At 46.4% G+C, this 24089-nt stretch overlaps 1 protein-coding gene across 1 annotated transcript; it reads left to right on the top strand.

The window, feature by feature from the left end:
• Positions 1–1475: 1475 nt before the first annotated feature.
• GALT (galactose-1-phosphate uridylyltransferase) lies at positions 1476–22572 on the top strand (the record flags this gene model as incomplete). Its single annotated transcript, XM_073611655.1, is given in 5 exon segments — positions 1476–1583; positions 15635–15804; positions 18156–18231; positions 19748–19796; positions 22443–22572. Coding segments are annotated over 5 exon segments (465 nt in total), but the record flags the coding sequence as incomplete, so codon positions are not given.
• Between the last annotated feature and the right edge of the window lie 1517 nt (positions 22573–24089).

Genomic DNA, 24089 nt, shown 5'->3' with positions numbered 1-24089 from the left:
CTTCGCTGCTATGGGCTCTAGATCTTTTTGTAGACCTAGCAACGCCCCTGTCAGAAGCGATGACATAACATCACTTCCTGCAGTGGTGGCTGCTCCATTAGGGGCGCAGGAGCGCTACCCCCCTAATCCATGCGTCCGGTCCCTAATCTACATGCAGGGTGTCGGATGCATGGACTCCAATGGGGTTTTTTTTTTTTTTTTTTTTGGAAGCACTTGATTAGAGCCTGAGGCTCTAATTGTTTTTAAAAAGAGTAGACTCGGGGCGTAGAGCACTTAGGGCTGATAACCTCACAAGGGGGCGGGGTCACCTGGTGACATCAACGGGTGGCCCCGCCCCCTAGTCATTTAAGAACTGTCAGACCATGAAGCTGACGGACGGCGGGAGTGGATCATTTGTTTTTTCTTTTTTTTTTTCGGGTCGGCGGGGGCGACAGGAACTGTGATTGACGATGGATTTACTTCATCGTTTTTGTTTTTGTTTTATTATTAAATAAATTGTCAAAAACTGGCTACTGTAATTTTTTACACTACCCTTTTTTTTTTTTTTTTTTTTTTTTACAATTTCTTTATTGCTGGCAATTCTGTTGACTCATTGGTTGTAAAGGATGCGGCGGCTGCCTGCTCCTTAACAACCAACTATTCACAGATTGTTATGGGGAGAAAAAAAGAGCATGTAAAAATGCATAAAAAACTCAACACTTGCGTTTTTTGTCCGGGTCCATTGAAGCCTTTTACGCGCAAAACGCAATCTGCCGCGGGGAAGAAAAGTACCTGACCCTTTCCAAAAATGCAGCGGTGGAAAAACGCACCAATGTGAACGTGTCCTATAGGAGACCATGTTAAATGGACCGCAGTGCATTTCTGCAAACCACAAAACCTACTAAAGAACAGCCTTATACATTGTATTACTTTTGAGTGTTTTATAGAGCTTTGTATTACTTTTGAGCTTTTATAGAATTGGATCAATTCTATTAAAAAAAAAAGTTGTAGTTGTTGAGATGATATATTTGTTATTGTGGATCAGGAGTGCGGAGTTTGTATTTATATACGGCCTTAGGCTAGAAAATGGATTTGAAGGGGAAAATATACCATAAAAAAAGACTCTTTATTTAAAGGATTAGTTCACCTTGAATCCTCCCAGTGGAGACACAGACAGCAATCAGAACCCGACAGAGGGTCTAACTCTTCCCTTACCCCATGTAAAAGTAGAAAAGATTTGACTTTACATCTCCGGGAATATCTCTGCAGACTTTATTAATGAGTTGCATTTCCCTTATACTCTGCAAGGAGAGATCAGCAGAGAGAGAGAAAAATAAAAAACAATGCAAAAAAATGCAAATAAACACAAAAAAATAAACAAGTTGTATCATTTCACATTTCCTCATAGTGCTGCCATTGCAATCAATGCCTTGCGAGTAACAAACAGTTAACACTCTCTGCTCCCTGGCAAAGCGATATCTGTCATGTGACATCCTGATCACATGACTGTCTGATCACATGACCCACCTCACTACTTCCACGTCTGGCTGCTAGGTGACAGCGTATGAGAGTCATGGAGCCGCACATCACCTTCCAGCCCAACGGTACAGTATATATTCTGTATATTACATTATAGATTTATATATACAGTATCCCACAAAAGTCAGTACACCCCTCACATTTTTGTAAATATTTTCTTCTATCTTTTCATGTGACAACACTGAAGAAATGACACTTTGCTACAATGTAAAGTAGTGAGTGTACAGCTTGTATAACAGTGTAAATTTGCTGTCCCCTCAAAATAACTCAACACACAGCCATTAATGTCTAAACCGCTGGCAACAAAAGTGAGTACACCCCTAAGTGAAAATGTCCGAATTGGGCCCAATTAGCCATTTTCCCTCCCCGGTGTCATGTGACTCGTTAGTGTTACAAGGTCTCAGGTGTGAATGGGGAGCAGGTGTGTTAAATTTGGTGTTATCGCTCTCACTCTCTCATACTGGTCACTGGAAGTTCAACATGGCACCTCATGGCAAAGAACTCTCTGAGGATCTGAAAAAAAAAAAAAAAGAATTTTTGCTCTGCATAAAGATGGCCTAGGCTATAAGAAGATTGCCAAGACCCTGAAACTGAGCTGCAGCATGGTGGCCAAGACCATACAGCGGTATAACAGGACAGGTTCCACTCAGAACAGGCCTCGCCATGGTCCACCAAAGAAGTTGAGTACATAGTTACATAGTTAGTAAGGTTGAATAAAGACACCAGTCCATCCAGTCCAACCTGAGTGAGTGTGGGTGCGTGTCTTCAATTGTCCCTATCCCTGTACATTGTGTCTCATTAAGATGCTCATCTATTATTATTTTTATTGAAGGTACCCATATAGCACTATCAATTTACACAGCACTCCACACATATCAGTCCCTACCCTCAAGAAGCCCACAATCCAAGGTCCCAAACTCACACCCATATACCAAGGCCAATTTTGGACAGAAGCCAATTAACGTACCAGCATGTCTTTGGGGTGTGGGAGGAAACCAGAGTACCCGGAGGAAACCCACACAGGCAGAACATGCAAACTCCAGGCAGGTAGTGTCGTGGTTGGGATTTGAACCAGGGACCCTTCTTACTGCTAGGTGAGAGTGCTACCCACTACACCACTGTGCCAGCCTACACGTGCTCAGTGTCATATCCAGAGGTTGTCTTTGGGAAATAGACGTATGAGTGCTGCCAGTATTGCTGCAGAGGTTGAAGGGGTGGGGGGTCAGCCTGGCAGTGCTCAGACCATACGCCGCACACTGCATCAAATTAACCTGCTTGGCTGTCGTCCCAGAAGGAAGCCTCTTATAAAGTTGATGCACAAGAAAGCCCGCAAACAGTTTGCTGAAGACAAGCAGACTAAGGACATGGATTACTGGAACCATGTCCTGTGGTCTGATGAGACCAAGATAAACTTATTTGGTTCAGATGGTGACAAGCGTGTGTGGCGGCAACCAGGTGAGGAGTACAAAGACAAGTGTGTCTTGTCTACAGTCAAGCATGGTGGTGGGAGTGTCATGGTCTGGGGGCTGCATGAGTGTTACTAGGACTGGGGAGCTACAGTTCATTGAGGGAACCATGAATGCTAACATGTACTGTGACATACTGAAGCAGAGCATGATCCCCTCCCTTCAGAGACTGGGCCGCAGGGCAGTATTCCAACATGATAACGACCCCAAACACACCTCCAAGATGACCACTGCCTTGCTAAAGAAGCTGAGGGTAAAGGTGATGGACTGGCCAAGCATGTCTCCAGACCTAAACCCTATTGAGCATCTGTGGGACATCCTCTAATGGAAGGTGGAGGAGCGCAAGGTCTCTAACATCCACCAGCTCTGTGATGTCATCATGGAGGAGGGGAAGAGGACTCCAGTGACAACCTGTGAAGCTCTGGTGAACTCCATGCCCAAGAGGGTTAAGACAGTGCTGGAAAATAATGGTGGCCACACAAAATATTGACACTTTGGGCCCAATTTGGACATTTTCACTTAGGGGTGTACTCACTTTTGTTGCCAGCGGTTTACCAGTGCTATGGTGTATATTGCATTATAGATATAGGAATATGTTCCCCCCCCCCAGAGGTATGGTCTATATTCCCTGTATTATATTATAGGTATATAGATATGCCCCCCCCCCCCCAGCAGTACAGTATATATTCTGTGTATAAGAATTATAGATTTATATATAGAAATAAAGGAACTCTCCCACTTGGATTGAAACTTTCAAGGCAATATACACCAAAACTTTGCTTTATTGTACAAAATCCAGTAAAAACATCCTCATACATTTTTTAGTACATAGCCATAAATCTATAAATCTTTTATATTTTTTTTTTTTTTTATGAAAATGTTTTACTGGGTTTTGTACAATAAAGCAATATGTTTTATACAAAGCTTTGGTGTATATTGCCTCGAAAGACCCAATCCAAGTGGGGGAGTTCTTTTATTTCTATACTATACTGGGCTGTACACTATATTGTTTCTATACTATTCTGGGCTGTACACTATATTGTCAAAGTATTGGGTCCCCTACCTATAGCTGTCCTTTGCAGCTATAAGACCTTCAACTCTTCTGGGAAGACTGCCCACAAGGTTTAGGAGTGTGTCTATGTGAATATTTGACCATTCTTCCAGAAGCACATTTGTGAGGTCAGGCACTGATGTTGGATCAGAAGGCCTGGCTCGCAGTCTCCGCTCTAATTCATCCCAAAGAGGTTCTATTGGGTTGAGGTCAGGACTCTGTGCAGGCCAGTCAAGTTCCTCCACCCCAAACTCGCTCATCCATGTCTTTATGGACCTTGCTTTGTGCACTGATCCAAATCAGGGGGGATTATGGTGTGGGGGTTGTTTTTCAGGGGTTGGGCTTGTCCCCTTAGTTCCAGTGAAAGGAACACTTAAGGCGTCAGCATACCAAGATATTTTAGACAATTTCATGCTCCCAACTTTGTGGGAACAGTTTGGGGATGGCCTCTTCCTGTTCCAACATGACTGCACACCAGTGCACAAAGCAAGGTCCATAAAGACATGGATGAGCGAGTTTGGAGTGGAGAAACTTGACTGTCCTGCACAGAGTCCTGACCTCAACCTGATAGAACCAGGGCTGGTGCAATGATTTTTGACACCCTAGGCAAAACCTCATTTTGGGGCACCCATTGGCCTCACTCCTTACTCCACCCCCTTTGCCCTGCCCATGTGACAGAAGCCGCCGCTAGACAGGAAGCATTGGCTCTGCTTCCTCTAGTGCTGTCTCCAGTGCTGCGCTGCACCTCTAATTACACTACCGGTAGGACTGAGTTAGTTACATGCTGCAGCCTGCAGAGCATGCAGACGCGGAGGGAAACCAGGCACCCCTAGGCAGCAGTGCGCCCTAGGCTGGAGCCTAGTTTGCCTAGTGGTAGCACCGGCCCTGGATAGAACACCTTTAGGATTAGGGATGCGCTTCGTGTTCGAGTCGAACCCATGTTCGACTCGAACATCGGCTGTTCGATCGTTCGTCGAATTGCGAGCGATATGGGCCGTTCGCGCCAAATTCGTGTGGCGCGTCACGGCCCATAATTCACTGCGGCATCGCAGTGCATTGCTGGCTGATGATTGGCCAAGCATGTACTATGACCCGCATGCTTGGCCAATCACAGCGCCGTCGGTAGAGAGAGCTGTAATTGGCCAAAGCCAGGGTGGCTTTGGCCAATTATGGCTCAGGGGGTTTAGAACACGCCCCACACTATATAAGGCCGCCTGCACGGCGACCCTGTGTAGTGTGTTCCGGCGTGCTTAGAGAGAGAGAGAGAGAGAGAGAGAGAGAGAGACAGTGTCATTTCATTTGAGTTAGCTAGATTAGGCAGGACAGTCAGTCAGTTAGCTGCATTTACAGTGTATTGTGTATATATATATATATATATATATATATATATATACACACTGTATTCAGTTTAGCTAGATCCGTTCCTGTTATCTTCTTACTGACAGGCAGGCTTGTCTTGTTACAGTATTTACAGCTACCTGAAGAAAATTACTGGTGTTCTTTTGATCCTATTAGTACCACAGTCAGGCAGCTAGACTATTTACAGTTAGTGCAGTGCGTCCTCCTCACAGTGTTCAGCTAAAGCTACAAGTTAGTTTAGTGCGAGCTCTGCACAGTGTTCACCTAAAGCTACCTGTAGAAGGTTGGTGGCATTCTCATACTACAGGCAGGCAGTTGATTTTGCTAGCTGCAGTATCAGTACATATATATATATATATATATATATATATATATATCTCCCAGCTTAGTGCAGCTACAGGCCATTAGTATGTCTGGAAGGCCAACAAGGAGAGGCAGACAGTCACAAGCCAATAAAAGAGGGCAAGCAGGCTCTGTGTCTAGAGGCAACAGTGCTGGTCGTGGAGACGGTGCATCCTCATCAGCACGTGGCCGTGGGACACGCTTGGCCTTTTTTTTCGGCAGCTGGCCGTGTTGAGCCGCAACATGCAGAAGATTTGGTCGAGTGGATGACCAAGCCGTCCTCATCCTCTCTCACCCATGCTCAGGGTACTTTGTCTGGCAAAGCAGCGCCATGTCCTCCTGAGGAGTCCCTCGAACTGTTTGACCACAGTGTTGGGTACATGCTCCAGGAGGATGCCCAGCGTTTGGAAGGCTCTGATGATGATACTGATCTCGATGAAGGCAGTAACACGAGCACGGACAGAGGGGGTGCCCAAGAAGGACAGCAATCTGGCAGTCATCTGCCCCTGCTGCAGCATACTGCCAGGTTTGCTCCAGTGATGAGGAGGGAGGGGATGATGAGGTCACTGACTCAACGTGGGTGCCTGATAGGAGGGAGGAGGAGGAGGCACATCACCAACGAGGCAGGATGCCCTCCAGGGGCCAGCCTAAGGGCAGCACACTGACTGCATCACACCCCAAAGCTCCGCATGTGCAGGGCACTGCAGTCTCTGCGCGTTATTCAAAAAGTTCTTTGGTGTGGGCCTTTTTTGAGACAAGTGCATCAGATCGCACCACTGCTATTTGCAACATATGTCTCAAGGGTATCTCGCGTGGCCAAAACATCTCCTGCTTGGGTACCACATGCTTGAGCAGACATATGTTGACCTGCCATGCAGTTCGTTGGCAAGCGTATCTAAAAGACCCACACCAAAGAACAAAGAGGACCTCTCCTTGCTCCTCATCAGCTGAGATCTCCAACCCCACTATACCTTCAGTCCTCTCTGAGACCTGCACTGAGAGGAATGAAGGTGTTGAATTAGGTGTGTCACAGCCAAGTACTTGTGGGCAATCTGCTTTCGGTACACCAACGTCAGATTGTACCAGGCAAATTTCCCTGCCCCAGCTGCTGCACCGCCCAAAGAAGTTCGCTCCTAGCCATCCACATGCCCAGCGGTTGAATGCTAGCTTGGCAAAATTGCTAGCACTTCAACTGGTGCCTTTTCAGTTGGTAGACTCTGCCCCCTTCCGTGAGTTTCTGGAATGTGTGGTTCCTCAGTGGCAGGTACCCAAACGCCACTTTTTCTCACGGAAGGCGATTCCGGCTCCCTACCGGCATGTGGAAGGCAATGTCCACACCTCGTTTGACAGGGCGGTCAGCGGTAAGGTGCATATTACCACTGACTCATGGTCCAGCAGGCATGGACAGGGACGTTACCTAAGTTTCACCGCGCATTGGGTGACTCTGCTGGCAGCTGGGAAGGATGCAGGACAAGGTGCAGTAGTGTTGGAGGTTGTTCCGCCACCATGCCTCTAAAATGCCACTACTAATGATTGTGACACACCTCTCTCCTCCACTCCCTCCTCTTCTTCTTCCTCCATGGCCTCTTCCTGTGCTTTGTCCTCGGAACCAGCGGTGCTCCGTAAGGGGCTACGCAAGTACGCAGGCCAAAAGATGCCATGCGGTGCTTGAGCTGGTGTGCTTGGGGGACAGGAGCCACACTGGGGCAGAGGTTCTGTCAGCTCTGCAGGGGCAGGTTCAGAGGTGGTTGACACCACGCCAACTTAAGGCAGGAATGGTGGTTTGCGACAATGGCACCAACCTCCTCTCTGCCCTCCGACAGGGACAAATGACCCATGTGCCCTGTTTGGCTCACATCCTTAACTTGGTGGTGCAGGTACCCGGGCTTACAGGATGTCCTGAGGCAGGCCAGGAAAGTCTGTGTGCATTTCCGCCGGTCATATAATGCCAGTGCTCGGCTGGCGGACCTCCAAAAGGAGGTTAACCGGCCCAAGAACTGCCTAATCTGTGACATGCCCACCAGGTGGAACTCAACGTTGGCCATGCTGCAGCGGCTGTACACGCAGCAGAGGGCCATCAATGAGTACCTGTGCGACTATGGCACCAGGACAGGGTCAGGGGAGCTTGTTTTTTTTTTCCCCACGCCAGTGGGCCATGATCAGGGATGCATGCACTGTTGTCCTGTCACCATTTGAGGAGGCCACGAGGATGGTGAGCAGTGAGAGTGCATGCATCAGTGACACTGTCCCCCTTGTCCACCTGTTGGAGCACACGCTGCGTGGAATAATGGATAGGGCACTTGAGGCAGAACAGAGGCAGGAAGAGGAGGACTTCCTTAGCTCTCAAGGCCCCCTTTATCCAGACAGTGTTCCTGCATGCCCGCCGATCACACAGGAAGAGGACGAGGAGGAGGGGGGGAGGAGGAGGATTGTGTCATTATGGAGGTGAAGCCTGGCACTCAGCATCAGCAGCAGTCTTTAAGGGATCAGTCCCAAGAAACACATGGACTTGTACGTGGCTGGGAGGGGGTGGCTGCGGACCATGTCGTCCTTAGTGACCCAGAGGACTCCGGACCAAATGCCTCAGCAAACCTACGCTGCATGGCCTCCCTGATCCTAGAAAGCCTGCATAAGGATCCTCGTATTCGTGGTATCAAGGAGAAGGACCAATACTGGCTGGCAACCCTCCTTGATCCATGTTACAAGGGTAAGGTTGCGGACCTTATCTTGCCGTCGCAGAGGGAGCAGAGGATGAAACATCTTCGGAAGGCCTTGCAGAAAGGTCTGTGCAACGCATTCCCAGAGACTGGGAGGTTACAAACTCCTGTTTCTGGACATCGTGTTGCTGAGGCTTCGGTCAGTGAAAGAAGGAGCAGTGTAGAAGGTGGCCGTCTGACCGATGCGTTCAGACAATTTTTTGGTCCGCAGCCCCAAGGTATGATCAGTTCCAGCAACCATCGCCAGCGTCTGTTTTACATGGTGCAGGAATACCTAGGGGTAAGATCTGACTTGGACACCTTTCCCACCGAAAATCCTCTGGGTTACTGGGTCTTGAGGATGGATCACTGGCCAGAGCTTGCACAGTATGCAATTGAGCTACTGGCCTGTCCTGCATCCAGCGTTCTTTCGGAATGCACATTCAGTGCGCTGGAGGCTTTGTAACCGATCACAGGGTGCGTCTGTCCACCGACTCGGTCGATCGACTGACCTTCATAAAAATGAATCAGTCTTGGATCACCACCAGCTACCAAGCACCTGATGCTGATGTAACCGAATAATTTTTTTTGAAATCTCAGATCCCTTCAAAGACTGCCTATGCTGATGCTGAGTGACTATCCTGAGTAATTATCCTCTTCCTCAATGATCACGCTGATAGCTTGTAAGAACATTTTTGGTTCTGGGCGCCGCCACCAGTGCCTAAGGCCCAATTTTTCAGCCCTTGTTTAACAGGGGCGTGTAATTATAATTTTTGATGCAATACTTTGCAGCAGGGCTCGTTCCTGCATTCCAACTAGAGTATCTGTGAGGGGTTGCAGTGTTGTGGCACCAGCACCAGTGCCTAAGGCCCAATTTTTCAGCCCCTGTTCAACAGGGGCATGTAATTACAATTCTTGATCTAATATTTCACAGCAGGGCCCATTTCTGCGCCCACCAAGAGCGAGTGAGGACTTACAGTGTTGTGGCACCAGCACCACCACCACCAAAGGCCCAATTTTTCTGCCCTTGTTCAACAGGGGCATGTAATTACAATTCTTGATCTAATATTTCACAGCAGGGCCCTGTGAGGGCTTACAGTGTTGTGGCCACAACATCACCTAAGGCCCAAATTTCTGCTGAGTATATAGGGCAGGCCCCTACTTTCAAACATCTAACTTACAAACGACTCCTACTTGCAAACGGAAGGAGACAACAGGAAGTGAGATGAAATCTACCCCTAGGAAGGGAAATTCTCTCCTTTTAAGAGTTAATATGGGAAAAACATTTCTCCTTTCCATTGATGCTTTATCACCAATCCTTGTTTCACAAAAAAACCCAAATTTTCAAAAAACATTTGTCATTGGGACAAAAAATGAGGTGAAATCTTCTGAAGAGGAGGACAGACAGCAAAACAAATGTCACAGGGGTGATAACCCTTCCCTATGTTTTCCAAAAAGCTTAAAAAAGATTTTTTGGCTGGAGCTAAACACGTTAAAAATGTACCAGTTCAAAATTACAAACAGATTCTACTTAACAACAAACCTACAGTCCCTGTCTTGTTTGCACCGCCTGTATACTGCTGTTCAGAGTATATAGGGCCTGGTGGCCCCACACCTTTCCTTATTTTAATTTGGGTGCGGGGTTCCCCTTAATATCCATACAAGACCCAAAGGGCCTGGTAATGGACTGGGGGGTACCCATGCCGTTTGTCTCACTGATTTTCATCCATATTGCCGGGACCCGACATTACATTAAAGCCGCAAGCAGTTTTAAATGACTTTTTTTCCTTTAAAAAAGACATTTTGTGCAGGGACTGTTCTAAACACGGGAAACACGCGCCACTTTACAGGCATACTATAGACACCCCCCAGGTACAATATTTAAAGGAATATTTCACTTTTTTTTTTTTTACTTTAAGCATCATTAAAATCATTGCTCCCGAAAAAACGGCAGTTTTTACAACTTTTTTTTGCTATGATACATGTCCCCTCGGGCAGGACCCGGGTCCCCAAACCCTTTTTAGGACAATACCATGCAAATTAGCCTTTAAAATGAGCACTTTTGATTTTGGACTTTCGAGTCCCATAGACGTCAATGGGGTTCTAACGTTCGTGCGAATTTTCAGTCCGTTCGCAGGTTCTGGTGCGAACCAAACCGGGGGGTGTTCGGCTCATCCCTATTTAGGATGAATTAGAGGGGGGAAAGCGAGCCAGACCTTCTCATCCAACATCAGTGCCTGACCTCACAAATGCGCTTCTGGAAGAATGGTCAAACATTCCCATAGACACACTCCTAAACCTTGTGGACGGCCTTCCCAGAAGAGTTGAAGCTGTTATAGCTGCGAAGGGTGGACCAACTCAATATTAAACCCTACGGAATAAGACTGGGATGTCATTTAAGTTCATGTGCGTGTAAAGGCAGGCGTCCCAATATAAAACCTATTGCTTTATTGTACAAAATCCAGTAAAAGCATTCTCATAAAAAAATGTAAAAGATTTATAGATTTATGGATATGTACAAAAAGTAAAAAAAACTTGCAGTAAGTGAGCTGTGTGATAGACCTCTATGGAGGCTTTGGAGACACCTGGGAAGGACCAAGAAAGCAACATGGGGGGGATAATTTTTTTAAGTGAAACGAAGCAAACACAAGGTGTGATCAGGACTGCAAAGGAACCATTTCATGGGAGCTTTGATTGGCATTCAAAGTGCTTTAAAAAAATTGCCACATTTTGAAGTAAGTATTGTTAGAATGATGCTTCCTAGTGGCTGTAACTAACAATAGTAACATTGTTGCAATTGTATACCTATTATCCAGTATCACTTTGATTCAGAATATCTTGTGTTGTCTTCTTCACCTGCATTGACTGTCAGCAGTATAAGGCAGCCTGGTGCTTTTTGGGAAGGGCAGAATTTGGAGAGGGAGTGAAGTGTTACTGTAACTGTGGAGGGGGTGCTGTAATACCCCAATGGGGGAAGTAATTGGGGTTGTTGTAAAATCAGAGCCGTTCTGCCCAGAGCTGTCCCCACCACCGCTGCCATTCTTAGACCCCTTTCACACTGGAGCATTTTGCAGGCGCTATAGCGTTAAAAATAGAGCCTGCAAGGATAGTATTGGGGGGGGGGGGCTGAGGACATTAATGGGAGGGGGAGCTGAGGACAGTAATGGGGGGGGGGGAGCTGAAGACAGTAATAGGAGGGGGAGCTGAGGATATAGTAATTGGGGGGGGGGGGGGGGAGCTGAAGACAGTAATGGGAGGGGAGGCTGAGGACATTAATGGGAGGGGGAGCTGAGGATAGTAGTGGGGGGGGGGGGGGCTGAGGACATTAATGGGAGGGGGAGCTGAGGATAGTAATGAGGGGGGGGAGCTGAGGACATTAATGGGAGGGGGAGCTGAGGATAGTAATGGGGGGGGGGGAGCTGAGGACATTAATAGAAGGGTAAGCTGAGGACATTAATGAGAGGGGGAGCTGAGGATAGTAATAAGGGGGGGGGGGGAGCTGAGGACAATAATAGGAGGGGGAGCTGAGGATAGTAATGGGGGTGCTGAGGATAATAATGGGGGGGGGGAGCTGAGGATAGTAATGGGGGGAACTGAGGATAGTAATGGGGGGAACTGAGGATAGTAATGGGGGGGGCTGAGGATAGTAATGGGGGGGGGAGCTGAGGATAATAATGGGGGGGGGCTGAGGATAGTAATGGGGGGGAGCTGAGGATAATAATGGGGGGGGCTGAGGATAGTAATGGGGGGGGGAGAGCTGAGGATAATGGGGGGGCTGAGGATAGTAATGGGGGGGCTGAGGATAATAATGGGGGGGGCCGAGGATAGTAATGGGGGGGAGCTGAGGATAATAATGGGGGGGGGCTGAGGATAGTAATGGGGGGGAGAGCTGAGGATAATAATGGGGGGGGGCTGAGGATAGTAATGGGGGGGGGAGAGCTGTGGACACTCAGAAGACTGAGGATATCTAGTGTGCAAAACATTACTGCGAGGGACAGCGCTGAAGTAGAGGTAAGTCCCACAACCAGAACTTATCATACCAGACAGGGGACCAAAAAATGATCCTGGAGTTGGGCTTTAAACTCCTTTGTTGGAAGGGCTCAGTGGACTTCTAATATCACACAGACAATTAGAGTGCAAGTTAGAAAACAAGAAAAGAGAGAGGGGTGCACCGACCTAGTGCTTTATCATAACTCAATTCTATTAGACAGATAAATGACAAGTGAATACTCGCAGACGCTTGTGCAAGTTATGCATTTGTGAGTTATTCACTTGTCATTTATCGATCTAATCGTTCTTGAGTTCTGGTACTGCAGTAGGTCTGTGCGCCTCTCTCTCTTTTGTTTCCTAGTTTGGGTTACCCACAGACCTGAGAGGTGGCGAGACAGTTGTGCGCCAAACCTACAAAATGGGCTCAGAGAAGAATCCTCCTCATTCCCATCACAACTCAGCGCAGGAGGTCACATTGTTCATAAGTAGAATGCAAGATCAAGAACCACCAGATGCCAGTGAGTAGAAGTGTGCACCATGGAAACATCTGTTTAGTTTTGTTGTTATTCATTTCATTTCATCATATTTGTTATGTTAGAATGATTTGTTTTTGGAATTTGTTTTGTATCTTCTGATTTGTTTTGTGTATTTGGATTTGTTTAGTGTATTTGGAGCATTATATTTTTTGGATGCTTTAACTGCTTGCCGACCGTATACAGCAAATATACGGCGTGCTTTTGGATTTATTTTCTGTATTTGGATTTGTTCTGTGTATTTGGATTTGTTTTGTGTATTTGGATTTGTTCTGTGTATTTGGATTTGTTTTGTGTATTTGGATTTGTTTTGTGTATTTGGATTTGTTTTGTGTATTTGGATTTGTTCTGTGTATTTGGATTTGTTCTGTGTATTTGGATTTGTTTTGTGTATTTGGATTTGTTTTGTGTATTTGGATTTGTTCTGTGTATTTGGATTTGTTTTGTGTATTTGGATTTGTTTTGTGTATTTGGATTTGTTCTGTGTATTTGGATTTGCTTTGTGTATTTGGATTTGTTCTGTGTATTTGGATTTGCTTTGTGTATTTGGATTTGTTTCATGCATTTTGGATTTGTTTGCCGTATTGTGATTTTGTTTAGTGTATTTAACTGCTTGTCGACCGTATACAGTAAATATACAGCGTGCCTTTGGATTTGTTCTGTGCATTTGGATTTGCTTTGTGTATTTGGATTTGTTTGGCGTATTTAATTTGTGTATTTGGATTTGTTTTGTGTATTTGGAGCAAAAATAAAAAAAAAAAAATGCAGAGGTAGAGCTGTACGATTAATCATCAAGAATCGTTATCGTGATTTTTTTTCCCCATTGCGATCTTGAAAAAAGTGTTTCACGATTCTTGCTATGCAAAGTATTCTCTCTGCTCTTCTGAAGCTACAGCCCTCAAAAGAAAGGAAGAAAAAATCCGGGCAGTCTGCAAAGAATCACAACATTCTTTAGCAGTGAAAGTCTAAACATTGTAACAATTTGTCAGTGGAATAGACTTTGTGTGTAAGTGAGGAAAGTTTACGCACTTAAAGCGGAGTTCCACACAAAAATGGAACTTCCGCTTTTCGGAACCCTCCCCCCCTCCGGTGTTACATTTGGCACCTTTCAGGGGGGAGGGGGGTGCAGATACCTGTCTAAGACAGGTATTTGCACCCACTTCCGGCATAGACTCCCATGGGAGTCTATGCCTCTTCCCGTCCCTTCGCGCTGTCTCCTGGGAAACGCACAGCTCCCAGGAGAGAGCAGGGACCAGTTACGATGCACAGCGTGACTCGCGCATGCGCAGTAGGGAACCAGGAAGTGAAGCCACAACGCTTCACTTCCTGATTCCCTCACCCAGGATGGCGGCGGCAGCTGCCGAGAATCGAGCAGGTTCTCGGCATCGGCTGCCGACAACGCTGGACCCTGGGACGGGTAAGTGGCCATTTATTAAAAGTCAGCAGCTGCAGTATTTGTAGCTGCTGGCTTTTAATATTTTTTTTTTTTTTTTAGGTGGTTTAGGTGGACCCCCTCTTTAAACACTAAGGCCCCTTTCACACGGACGTGTCCGTGTACGGGCTTCGCTTTGCTCAGCGGGGGATCGCTCCGTCGTTCCCCCGCTGGGCATGCAGATGACAGGTCTATCTCTGCACACTGTGCAGGGACTGACCTGTCAGAGCGCCGCTCTCCTCTATGGAGGATCGGATGATGACGGACCGTGGAGTCTGTTTTCATCCAATCCGCAGACAGATGGAAAAGTAGGGTTTTCCTCCGTCATCAGAAACGGAGCATAGCGGAGGCTGATGTCAGCGGATGTTCATCCGCTGACATCTGCTTTCCCATAGGGATACATGTATGTCCGTTTTTCATCCGCAAACGGATGGATGAAAAACGGACATACGGTCCCGCTCATGTGAAAGGGGCCTTAACCTTTTTTCTGACATTTGTTAGTTTCAAGTTAAAATCTTTTTTTTTTTTGCTAGAAAATTAGAAAATTACTTAGAACCCCCAAACATTATATATATATTTTTTAGTAGAGACCCTAGAGAATAAAATGGTGGTTGTTGCAATATTTTATTTCACACTGTATTTGCGCAGCGGTCTTTCAAATGCAATTTTTTTGTAAAAAATTAATGAATTAAAAAAAAACAAAAAAAACTAACCAGTAAAGTTAGCCCATTTTTTTTTTTTTTTTGTATAATGTGAAAGATTTTACGTCGCGAGAATCGTGAGAGAAACGCGATCTTTTTATTCTAAGCAAAAAAAATCGTGATTCCCATTTTGGCCAGAATCGTGCAGCTCTACGCAGAGGTGATCAAATACCACGAAAAGAAAGCTCTATTTGTGGGGGAAAAAAGGGACCTCAATTTTATTTGGGTACAACGTCGCAGGACCGCGCAATTGTTAGTTAAAATAACGCAGTGCCGTACCGCAAAAAAATGGCCTGGTCAAGAAAGGGGAGGGTAAATCTCCCGGAGGTGAAGTGGTTTTAAACATTAACAAAAGATCCAAATGAAACAAATGAATACGAATACATTTTGTAGTTTTTCGTCATAATTTATATCAGATTAATTGAAATTTGTTACTATTGTGATTCGAGATTTGGATACATCTGAATCTCCAAATTTTCATCCTACTTGTATAATCTGGTGTAATTATTGGAATAGCTAATATTTCACCTCCCCCCCGTGTCACAGAACATCAACACATCCGGTATAACCCCCTCCGTGATGACTGGGTGCTGGTCTCCGCTCACCGGATGAAGAGACCCTGGCAGGGGCAGCTGGAGAAGCCTCCACAGGAGAACATCCCCAGGAACGACCCCAAGAACCCGCTGTGCCCTGGAGCCCGCAGAGCTGGAGGCCAGGTAATGGAGAGCAGACCTCCTTCATCAAAGTTTTCAAAGGAAGACTTGTATAGGGGCAGTACAAATGCCAGGCAACAAATGTCTAAGGCTCAAATGATTACTGGCCAGATTATCGCCACCGAAAGCCAGGTGCCAAACAGGGCACATTAGTACCGGGACAGGTTCATCCAGTGCCCTGGCAAGGAAGCAGAACTGCGCCCCCCTCCGAATGCTTGCTATAGAATAGGTGTACCAACTTGTGCCTGTTCTTTGCCCCCTTGCTCCAACTGCCCATGGTTGTCATGGAGTGTGCACTGTCCCTGCATGGCCATTCGCTTGCTTTCTTATGGCTAGAAAGTAGTTGCACATGCATGGTGTATTTTTGTATCAACTCCTGGGCAGATGGGATGGAGAGCGGGTATTGTGGAGCACGTTGTGACACCAAGTAGCCATCAGCACAGACATCAAACTGTGACCCCCCTCAGTTGCTAGCCACTAGGGATGAGCCGAACACCCCCCTGTTCAGCTCGCACCAGAACATGCGAACAGGAAAAAAGTTCGTTCGAACACGCGAACACCGTTAAAGTCTATGGGACACGAACATGAAAAATCAAAAGTGCTAATTTTAAAGGCTAATATGCAAGTTATTGTCATAAAAAGTGTTTGGGGATCCGGGTCCTGCCCCAGGGGACATGGATCAATGCAAAAAAAAGTTTTAAAAACGGCCATTTTTTCAGGAGCAGTGATTTTAATAATGCTTAAAGTCAAACAATAAAAGTGTAATATCAATTTAAATTTCGTACCTGGGGGGGTGTCTATAGTATGCCTGTAAAGGGACGCATGTTTCCTGTGTTTAGAACAGTCTGACAGCAAAATGACATTTGGAAGGAAAAAACACATTTAAAACTACCCGCGGCTATTGCATTGCCGACAATACACATAGAAGTTCATTGATAAAAACGGCTTTGGAATTCCCCAAAGGGTAACCCCGAACCAAAATTAAAAAAAAAAAATGATGTGGGAGTCCCCCTAAATTCCATACCAGGCCCTTCAGGTCTGATATGGATATTAAGGGGAACCCCGCGCCAAAAAAAAAAAAAAAACGGCGTGGGGTCCCCCCAAAAATCCATACCAGACCCTTATCCGAGCACGCAACCTGGCAGGCCGCAGGAAAAGAGGGGGGGACGAGAGTGCGCCCCCCCCCTCCTGAACCGTACCAGGCCACATGCCCTCAACATTGGGAGGGTGCTTTGGGGTAGCCCCCCAAAACACCTTGTCCCCATGTTGATGAGGACAAGGGCCTCATCCCCACAACCCTGGCCGGTGGTTGTGGGGGTCTGCGGGCGGGGGGCTTATCGGAATCTGGAAGCCCCTTTAACAAGGGGACCCCCAGATCCCGGCCCCCCCCTGTGTGAAATGGTAAGGGGGTACTTACCCCTACCATTTCACTAAAGGTTCCCCTTTGGGGAATTCCCATGCCGTTTTTATCAATGAACTTCTATGTGTATTGTCGGCAATGCAATAGCCGCGGGTAGTTTTAAATGAGTTTTTTCCTTCAAAATGTCATTTTGCTGTCAGACTGTTCTAAACACAGGAAACATGCGCCCCTTTACAGGCATACTATAGACATCCCCCAGGTACGAAATTTAAAGGGATATTACACTTTTATTGTTTGACTTTAAGCATTATTAAAATCACTGTTCCTGAAAAAACGGCCGTTTTTAAAACTTTTTTTTGCATTGATCCATGTCCCCTGGGGCAGGACCCAGGTCCCCAAACACTTTTTATGACAATAACTTGCATATTAGCCTTTAAAATTAGCACTTTTGATTTCTCCCATAGACTTTTAAAGGGTGTTCCGCTGCATTCGAATTTGCAGCGAACACCCCAAATTGTTCGCTGTTCGGCGAACTTGCGAACAGCCAATGTTCGAGTCGAACATGAGTTCGACTCGAACTCGAAGCTCATCCCTACTAGCCACTGATTCATAGCTTGCATGCGTTGAGGGGGCTCATTCCCTTACAGCTGCGCCCTGGGCGGCTGTCCCTCTTGCCCACCCCTTGTCATGGCACAGACAGAAATGCTGATCTATAATCCATCTAAAATTGATGTTCAGATCTTCCAAGCTGAGCACTGCTGTACTATACATAATTCTCTCAAATAGATCAAAGCAGATGGTCTCCAATCGGGTACTGACTTTGTGTAGTATGACCTGAGTTGAAGTCAATTGCACAAAGTCCACATCTGATTGGTTGGCTGTAAATGACAAGTCAGCATAGCCTAGGTCACAGTTCATACCTGCGTTCTTATCTGGTAAAAACATTGTTCGGTGTCAGGAGCTATTCATTTTCTTCTTTCTCTTCTGGGTTTAGGTAAATCCTGATTACAAGGGGACATTTGTCTTTGAAAATGACTTCCCTGCCATGCAACCAAATGCCCCAGAGCCAGGTGAGTCTGAATCAGATGTGGCCACAGCTTTAAACAGAGGAGGCAGGGTGATCAGCGAGGGAAGGAGGTGGTTGGTCAATCAGGGAAAGGGATGTGAGGGATCAATGGAGGAAGGAGGTGGTTGGTCAGTGAGGGAAAAAGATGTGGGGTGGTTGGTCAATCGGGGAAATAGATGGGGGGTGGTCAGTGACGAAAGGAGGTGGTTGGTCAATCAGGAAAAGGATGTGGGGTGGTCAGTGAGGGAAGGAGGTGGTTGGTCAATCGGAGAAAAAGATGTGGGGTGGTTAGTGAGTGAAGGAGGTGGTTTGTCAATCAGGGAAAAGGGTGTGGGGTGGTCAGGGAGGGAAGGAGGTGGTTGGTCAATCGGGGGTAAAAGATGTGGGGGGTGGTCACTGAGAGAAGGAGGTGGTTGGTCAATCAGGGAAAAGGATGTGGGGGATCAGTGAGGGAAGAAAGTAGTTGGTCAGTCAAGAGAAAAGATGTGGGGTGGTCAGTGAGGGAAGGAGGTGGTTGGTCAATCGGGGAAAAAGATGTGGGGTGGTCAGTGAGGGAAGGAGGTGGTTGGTGAATCAGGGGTAAAAAATGTGGGGTGGTCCGTGAGGGAGGAAGGTAGTTGGTCAGTCAGGGAAAAGGATGTGTGGTGGTCAGTGTGGGAAGGAGGTGGTAGGTCAATCGGGGGTAAAAGATGTGTGTTGGTCAGTGATGAAAGGAGGTTGGTCAATCAGGTAAAAGGATGGGAGGTTGTCAGTGAGGGAAGGAGGTGGTTGGTCAGTCAGGGAAAAGGATGTGGGGTGGTCAGTGAGGAAAGAGGAGGCATGGTGGCAGTGGCGGAACTACCAGGGTTGCAAAGGTCGCATTCGAGACCAGGCCCTGATGTTCTGCCACAGTGGGGGGTGGGGACCCAAGACAGCAGGAAGGGGGCCCACTGTAGAATATGTGAAAGGGTCCAGCTGCAGGACGTAAAGCTCAGTTCACACTACTGCGACCTGAAAGTTATACGACTTGCTTGCGATTTCCTTGGGACTTGCTTGCGATTGCCTTGCAATATGCTTGTGACTTTTTTGATTTAACATTGCAGTCTACGGCACTCTAATTGTACCAAAGTTGCAAAAAAGTAGTGCAGGATCCTTTTTTTTTTTGTTTTTTTTGTGGGGAGAGGAGGTAGCTGGTAAAGGAGCAAAGAGGAGACAGAGTGGTCACAGAGGAAAAATGAGGTGGGGTGATTAGCAAGGGAAGAGGTAATGGCGTGGTCAGTGAGGAAAGAGAAGGTGGGAAGGTCAAAGGGGAAGAGGCACGGATGCCAAGAAGGGAAGAGTAGGAGGGGTGGTCAGTAAAGGAAAATAAGGTAAGGTGTTCAGTGTAGGAAGAGGAGGTGAGTTGATCAGCGAGAATAAAGGGGGTAAAGTGGTCATTGAGGGTAGAGGAGGTTTTGTACTCAGCGACTAAAGATTGAGGTGGTCAGCAAGGGAAGAGGTGGTACTCAACGGGACTTTAATAGATGTTTTTTCCATCCCAGGTCCCAGCAATCACCCCCTACTGCAAGCAAAATCTTCCCGTGGTGTTTGGTAATATTGTTAAATTGGTGTTCTGTAATTATATTAACTTCCTATACCTTTTTGCGCACCTGAAATCAGTCTGGCGGTGGGAGTGCCAGTAGAGGCTGTGTGGTGTTGAGGAGTGTAGCCAGTCTACCTTGCTGGAGGAGGTAGTCATTGGGGGAGAAAGGGGGATGGTGTCTCAGGCAACACTGACTACAAATGTGCTCTGTGACTGCTTGACTGCAGTTGTGCATTTGGTAAAAGTTTATGGCAATTGTCAGAATACCCCTCCCCTGCCAGAGATTTCCATCAGCCGCCCCCTTGCATAATATAAATTGTTTTTCTTTTTCATCCACTGAGGGACACAAGAAGTCTTAAACATTCAGATTATACTGCCACCTGCAGGAGGATTGGACACTGGCAAACAAAAAATCTGTAGGCCAGACCAGAAAAACCCCTCCTACCTCTAGTATGCCTCAATTGTTTTATTATTATTATTATTATTATTCGTGTCCCAGAAGGAGGGACGTCTTTTCTTCACCTATAATTTTGGTTGCATTTTTGTTCTTTTTTTCTTTAGTGAAGACTCTTCTCTACATTGCTTCTGGAGCTTTAAGTTTTCAATTACAGTTATTCAGCATGGTCTTCCTAAACCTGACTGGATGATGTGGGGACAGCCTGAAAGTGAACGTTGGGCACTGGGTTCTGAATGGGGTGCTTTCCAGACTCTGTTCTGATAAAAGTGGGCTGTGGAATGCTTTTCAGGTCCAGATCTGCTGGCATTGCACCAGCACTTACCTCAGTTGGGTGGAATGCTATGCGCACGATCTGCGCGCTCTTTTCCAACATACAGCACCAAGGAAGATCCTCCATTCTGCTGCAGTGGTTGGTGGCGATGGGGGCTGGGTGCAGTACTGGGACAAGTTCATCTAGCGCCCAGGGCAAGGATGCAGGACTGAACTCCCTCCTCCACTGTGAATGCATGGCGTAGAATGGGTTAACTGTCCTGTGCCCATTTTTTGCTCTTTGTCCCAGCTGTCCCTCCTGCCCACCCCTTGTCCCGGCCCTGGCTGGGTGATATTGTTGCCACTCAATGATGGGGTTTTACCAGGAATCTCTGTGCAGTCAAACCTCTTTCTGCACAGAGACTCCTATAGAAATGCTATCTGTGAGTGGATCACTGCACAGTAGACATGTGCACTACCGAAAAATTTGTTTGTTTTCCTTCCATTTGTTTTTTGTTTTTTTCGGAAATTCGAAAATTCAGAAATTCGGAATTTGTAAATTTGTAAATTCGAAAATTTGGAATTCGGAAATTTTGTCAATATGAAAATTCGGAATTCGTAAATGCGTAAATTCAAAAATTCGGAATTAAAAAATGTATAGATTCGGAAATTCGAAAATAAGAACGAAAATCCAAAAATTCGAAATAGTAACTAATAATAACTATTCAATTATAGGTATTGGAATTTCCTTTCAAATTTGACTGTTAGTGAACGTAACAAATACGAATTTATCTGAAGTTATGAATGATCCGAAATAAAGAATGCGGCATCTAAACAAATGGAACAAAACTAAATAATAATAATACGTTATTATTATTATTATTATTGTTATTTATTATTATTAATTTGTTAAGTTCCATTCGTTTAGATATGGCATTCGTTATTACCGATAATTCGTAACTTCGGATAAATTTGTATTCGTTACGTTCACTAACAGCCCAATTTGAAAGGAAATTCCAATACCTATAAGTTAATAGTTAGTAATAGTTAAGTTATTTTTAGTTATTATTTCAGATTTTAGAGTTTTTGAATTTTCGGAGTTTCGTTCTTTGAATTTTTCGGATTTTCATTCTTATTTTTGGATTTCCGAATTTCCAAAATGTTGAATTTTTCAAATTTCCGAATATTCAGAAAAATTCTGAAATTCGGATATTCACGAATTAACGAATTTGTCTAAATTTGTTAAAAAACTAATTTGGAACTAAACGAATTGCACATGTCTGCTGCACAGAGCTCCCCAAGCACCTCAGATCACAAGGCTCCTGCATCAATTCATCTCTCCTCACCTTGAACCTGGGAGAAGGTGGGTTTTTCCAAGTCCTTGTATGTGTTTGTTGTGCCCCAGGGCATCAGAAGGAGGAGAGCACCTATTGAAAGGGGGGAAGCTTCACTTGCATACCATTGGTTGGGAGTGAGCGAGTTAAGCTCCGCCCCCTGTCAATAGGTGGCAGCTGCTCTTCTGACGCCCTGGGGCACAGAAAACACATACAGGTCCCCCTGCTGCCGACTGGACTTGAGGCGGAGCCCAGGCGCCAATGCAAGCAGCAGCCGCCAATAGAGATCGAGCTGACCAACCTCCCGCCGCCCAGCCCGGCCCCCAACAGGTCATGGACCGGCACCGGTCTGCGGTTCGGGGGGTTGGGGTCCCCTGCCCTAATAAACCAAAAACAAAACAAAGCGCCCTGGACTGATTTTTTTTTATAGTCAGTGAATGCTGGAAAATTCCTGTTGCCTGGCTATGCATGTAAAGGGGGACCCACAAATCCAGCAGGTCCTAAGGGGGTAGCACTAAAAGTGAATATAAAAATCCTAGGGAAAGGGAAGAGGGTTAGGGCTGGAGGTCTCGCTAGGAACGTTCCAACACTGATGAGCCTTTATTTGTGCCCAGCCAGGTAATGTGTTTCCACCCCTGGTCAGATATCACTCTCCCTCTGATGACCACCCAGGAAGTCCGAGCTGTGATTGACAAGTGGGCGGAGATAAACAGTGACTTGGGAGCCACTTACCCCTGGGTTCAGGTAAGTGATGGCACTTGGTCAGCCTACCTATGATAATGTTGGAGGGGAACCCAATATTTTCTCTGAACGGCTGAGGCAGTGTTATGCATCAATAATACTAATTACCTGGAATCCCAGGCTACCCGATGTATCTAATGGACAGGAAGTGAGAGAAATCTCCTCAAGGAGACACAGAGTTGGCCACATGGTCTCAGTGGAATGCCTGAGATTGGGGTCTGTTTTTAACCACTTTCCGCCCACGCTATAGCCGAAAGATGGTTACAACATGGGCTTCCAGTGCTGGGAAGGCGCTGGGTGCTGCCGTGATGAGCTATCAGCCAATAACAGCTGGTCCTGGAAGTAAACAGAAGCCGGTTATCAGCTTTTTTTCTCCTCATGATCAGCGTGAGAAGAATAGAAGAAAGCCGGTAACCAACGTCTGTTACAGGTTCCAATCTGTGCCCACCAGTGCTGCTAATTAGTGCCCACCAGTGCCACCTACCAGTGCTGCCAATCAGTGCTCATCAGTGCCTCATCATCCGTGTCACCCATCAGTGCCACCTAGCAGTGCCCATCAGTTCCACCTCTTAGTGCCCATCAGTGCTGCCAATCAGTGCCCATCAGTGCCTCATCATCTGTCACCCATCAGTGCCACCTCCCAGTGCCACCTATCAGTGCTGCCAATCAGTGCCTCATCATCCGTGTCACCCATCAGTGCCACCTACCAGTGCCCTTCAGTGCTGCCTATCAGAGCCCATACGTGCCACCTATCAGTGCCGCCTATCAGTGCTGCCAATCAGTGCCCATCAGTGCCTCATCATCCGTGTCACCTATGAGTGCCACCTATCAGTGCCCTTCAGTGCCGCCTATCAGAGCCCATACGTGCCACCTATCAGTGCCGCCTCATCAGTGCCCACCAGTGCAGCCTATCAGTGCCCATCGGTGCAGCCTATCAGTGCCCATCAGTACAGCCTCATCAGCGCACACCAGTGAAGGAGAAAAATTATCTGTTTGCTAAATTTTATAACAAACTATGAACAAAAAATTTTTCGGTCTTTTTTTGTTTCTTTAGCAAAAAATAAAAAACCCAGTGGTGATTAAATACCACCCAAAATAAGCTGTATGTGAAAAAATGATAAAAATTTCTTATAGGTACAGCATAGCATGACCGCGCAATTGTCATTCAAAGTGTGACAGCGCTGAAACCTGAAAATTGGCCTGGGCAGGAAGGGTAAAAGTGTCCAGTAAGCAAGTGGCTGAATCCAAATATCAAGCAGACTACAAGTCCACTTTTAGGCAGGGTTCACACCATTGCGAATTGAATGCGGGATCCCCACATCCAATTCGCAATAGCAGGAGATTTTGACAGGCTTGCTATGGAGCCGGTTCACATATCTCCGCAGCAGGTCTCCGGTGCGTTTTGCATAAAAACACTGTGCGTCTTTTGGTCCGTTTCAGGTCCAATTTCAGCCAAAAATTTGTGCTGAAATTGGACCTGAAACGGTGAACCAGGACACACTGGACCCCTGCTGTGAGCC

The sequence above is a fragment of the Aquarana catesbeiana genome, linkage group LG01 (assembly GCF_042186555.1).
Source record: "Aquarana catesbeiana isolate 2022-GZ linkage group LG01, ASM4218655v1, whole genome shotgun sequence".
NCBI lineage: Eukaryota > Metazoa > Chordata > Amphibia > Anura > Ranidae > Aquarana > Aquarana catesbeiana.
The sequence above is the reverse complement of the archived record's forward strand: the minus strand, read 5'-3'. Positions and strand labels throughout refer to the sequence as shown.